The sequence below is a fragment of the Bidens hawaiensis genome, unplaced genomic scaffold (assembly GCF_021521415.1).
Source record: "Bidens hawaiensis isolate Kalapana, Puna unplaced genomic scaffold, B.hawaiensis_p1.1 tig00007858_1, whole genome shotgun sequence".
Classification (NCBI taxonomy): Eukaryota; Viridiplantae; Streptophyta; class Magnoliopsida; order Asterales; family Asteraceae; genus Bidens; species Bidens hawaiensis.
Genome location: NW_027491545.1, coordinates 223,176 through 226,577, shown reverse-complemented (window position 1 = coordinate 226,577; position 3,402 = coordinate 223,176). Strand labels below are relative to the sequence as shown.

The 3,402-nt window shown below is 37.4% G+C and overlaps 1 protein-coding gene across 2 annotated transcripts; it reads right to left on the bottom strand.

Moving 5' to 3' along the window:
* Nucleotides 1-533: 533 nt before the first annotated feature.
* Nucleotides 534-2,993, bottom strand: LOC143636295 (growth-regulating factor 2-like). 2 transcript variants are annotated; one of them, XM_077103930.1, is made up of 4 exons: nt 2,509-2,993; nt 2,004-2,201; nt 1,378-1,690; nt 534-1,304 (listed from the first exon to the last, which is right to left on the bottom strand). In XM_077103930.1, exons 1-4 carry the CDS (start codon nt 2,768-2,770, stop codon nt 722-724), a joined length of 1,356 nt encoding a protein of 451 aa, XP_076960045.1. In that variant the 5' UTR covers nt 2,771-2,993; the 3' UTR covers nt 534-721. The 2 variants fall into 2 exon arrangements, with proteins under 2 accessions (XP_076960045.1, XP_076960046.1); XM_077103931.1 differs by having other exon boundaries at nt 2,515-2,993.
* Nucleotides 2,994-3,402: the final 409 nt, after the last annotated feature.

Here is a 3,402-nt window from a genome sequence, read left to right as displayed (position 1 = left end):
TTGCTAGCCCTTTTTGGATAGTAAAAGTGAGTTATATCATTACTATTTATGACCCATTTGACTCAACTAAGTAATTCTACAAGCATAGATGCGAGGAAACCGAAGGTATCAAATACAAATGATATAAATAGGTTTTGGTTGTACACATTACTTCGGTTGCCATATCCTATAAGTCATACGAGTTTACTAAGGAGAGACTTGAGGTCTGTTTCAAGTGACACATGTTGAACAAGAATGATTACCCATAATTTCTTTGTGTTTTTTACTTGTTTTTCCCTTTCTTTTAATTATATATAACATCTGTTGTAGTATTTTCTTTGCTGAGCAGTAAGCCAGTGAGCATACATCTTGACATGTTACACATAACTTGTATAAAAGCTGTTTAAAGTTTAAACCACCTAATATCGATTTAGACCAAATACACCTTTACTGTGTACCTAAATAGTTTCAAAGATTACAATATCGTAATTACATAAAACTATTATCATACTTGCTACAAAAAAAACTACTTAAAAGTAGAGTTCTTCAATGGACCAAATCATTCTTTATTTCATCAACACCCTCACCTATATCCAAAAGGGATATAGACATCTCACTACAAACACAACTACACTTACAATGAGATTTTACAAGGAAACCGAATATTGAAGATGCATTTTCATACATGTTAACCTTTGCCCGAAAACCGGTCACAAAACCAACATATCCAAAACAACACTCATCAACTAGCGAGTGTCGAAAGAAGCAGCTCGTCACACAAGCTACCACCCCCATGTTCATCGGTTTTGTTACCTTTTGGGCTACTTGAACTACTATTAGAAAGTGAAACAAATGTTGTTTTCGTTAACACACCCGTAGGCGAAGATCCCATATGATGATTAACCGTATCCCATATTTCAGTCATCTGGTTCAGAGAGTTCATCTCTGAATCAGACGACAAATTCTTGACCTTCACATCATTGGTTCCAGAAGTCTGATTCAAGACTTCCCCTAACGGACCCCCCATCGAGCTTCCCCACGAAATGGGGATCCAATTTGATGCCGGTTTGTGGGTCGGCTCAAGCTGAAACTCAGGAGTTAGACCAAGCGCTGGGACCATGAGTTTCTCTTGAGCCGGTGAGTTTGAGCATGATGAGAAGTCGGATGTGGCCATGGAGAGTTGGGTCCATTCTCGTTTTATCGGCTCATCTTTTGACCATACGTCCACAAAGTTGGGAAGCGGGTTTGGGCTTGGGTTAGCCGCACCCTGGTCCATGAAAGAAGTGTAGCTTGTGCCATACATCAAAGAATCCGAGGCTTGTGTCCTGCATTCAAAACAAAAGTTAGTTAATTAGTTAGTTAGTTAGTTATTAGCAATTTGCAACTTATAATCTTAACCTGCTATTGGGGATTTGTGTGGGCGCAGCAACCGCGGGGTTATGGTTATGCACGGTGGTTGGCCGGGTAGTGGCGGAGGAGGAAACAACTGGAGCCGCCTTAGACGCAGCGGCATTGGTGACAGTGTGGCCATTCTGGCCTTCCACAGGCTTTCTTGAACGATGGCGGCCTCTATTAATATGTCGTTCGCAGTATTTCTGATCGGGAACAGCATCTCGAGAGCACCTCCATTTCTTCCCATCGGTTCTCCGACACCGCCCCGGTTCCGGGTCGGTGTTACCAGAAAACCCAAGCTGGAAAGATCCCCATCCATCTTCAAAATTTTACAAAATTACAAAATCAGATCGAAACACATTAATGTTAAATGTTAATATATTGATTATAAATATGTCGATCTGGATTTTTATTTTTTACAAAAATCAGATTCTAAAATTAACTGTAGCAAATTAATGATAAATGTTAATAAATGAAAATATATTTCACAAAAAAGTGGTGTTTACGTCAATAAAGACAACAAGAAGTTGCGCAGCTAGCTGTTTTTAAATAGCAAAACTAAGTGGTATAAAAATAATATCTATAGATCGTGGCTCGTGGGGTCATAACATTAATAGATTGATTATACGTACAGGAACTTGGAGACGACGATGATCCCGGGAAAAGGAAGGTGTTGAGCGATTTGGTGAGCGGACTGAGCAAATGCGACGGCACGGGGACATTAGCGACGAAATGTTTGTAAATTAACGCTTGGTGTTCAAGCTCCATCCATTGAGAAGGTGTAAAGGGTCCTTTATACCTCGAAACAGGTAATCCGCCATAACCAAAACCTGCAACAAAACATGAACTTGTACATTATGCAGTGAAAGTTGTAACTTGTAAGTCAAAACAACAACAGCATAAAAGTTAAAAACTTAAAACACACACCTAATATTAGTAGTGACAGTGTGACGTTATCTTTTCTTTCCAAATGTATTACTTTTAATGCATGTTGTACAAGTTATTTATTCATTATGTTAATGAGTTAAATAATCTCTCTTTCCTTAATAAAACATTTATTAGGTTTGTTCCCTAGGATCCTATTTTTTCCCCTAAATAATTAATAAAGAACAAAAGATATCCCTAAAAAAACAAAACATGTACCTGTGGGTGGCTGGTAGAGAGAAAAGAGTGAAGTGTGGTTTGCATCTTTAACTGAAGAAGAGAAGCAAAGCATGTTGTTGGCATCTGAAGCTGAAAGTGAAAGCAGAGGATCAGATCTCATGGACATTGACTTACTAGGATGGTCAAAGTGATGGGTTCTTGAAGACTTTAAGGTTTGATCATCTTGGTCGGAATCAGATCTTTGTTGCTTGGTGGTGAGTTTAATATTGTCAAAAGTGGCAGACATAAAGTCCATGGTTGGTTTGAATGTGGTAAATCTAGAGTGGTTTCATGGAAGATAAGTTTGTTAAGAAGAGAGAGAAAGTGAGTTATGGTGGAAAGAGAGAGAGAGTTGCAGAGATTTGAAAGGTGAAGATGTGGAGAAGACGAAGTTTGGAATGGAATTGAAAATACTAGAAAGAGAGATTCAAGTTGGTAAGATTTTATTGGAGTTCAGTTTTGTGAGATATTACAAGGTAGTCCTTGTAGTTTAAGGATGTTATAAGTTATGTGTATTATTAACCTAAATGAAATTAAACTCAAAAACGTTCAAACCAAACCGAATAACTGAAATCAAATTCAGCTAGGTTTTCGGTTTACACCAAATATTTTTGTGACAATGAAAACCAAACTACAAAGCAACTTACCATATCGGTTTCAGTTTAGAAACGAACAAAAAAAAACGAATTTGTAATATGGAGCGCTTTGATAAGTTTTGATTCGATTCGATTTTGATATACGATATCAAACCGAACAATGTAATCCTTAATACATTACATTTAGACATTAAATAGAGCATTGCCCAAAGAAAGATATTACTAAAATGCAAACAAATAAATGAATAATAAGAGATTGAATTGTTTAGGATGCGATGGGACATTCTTGATT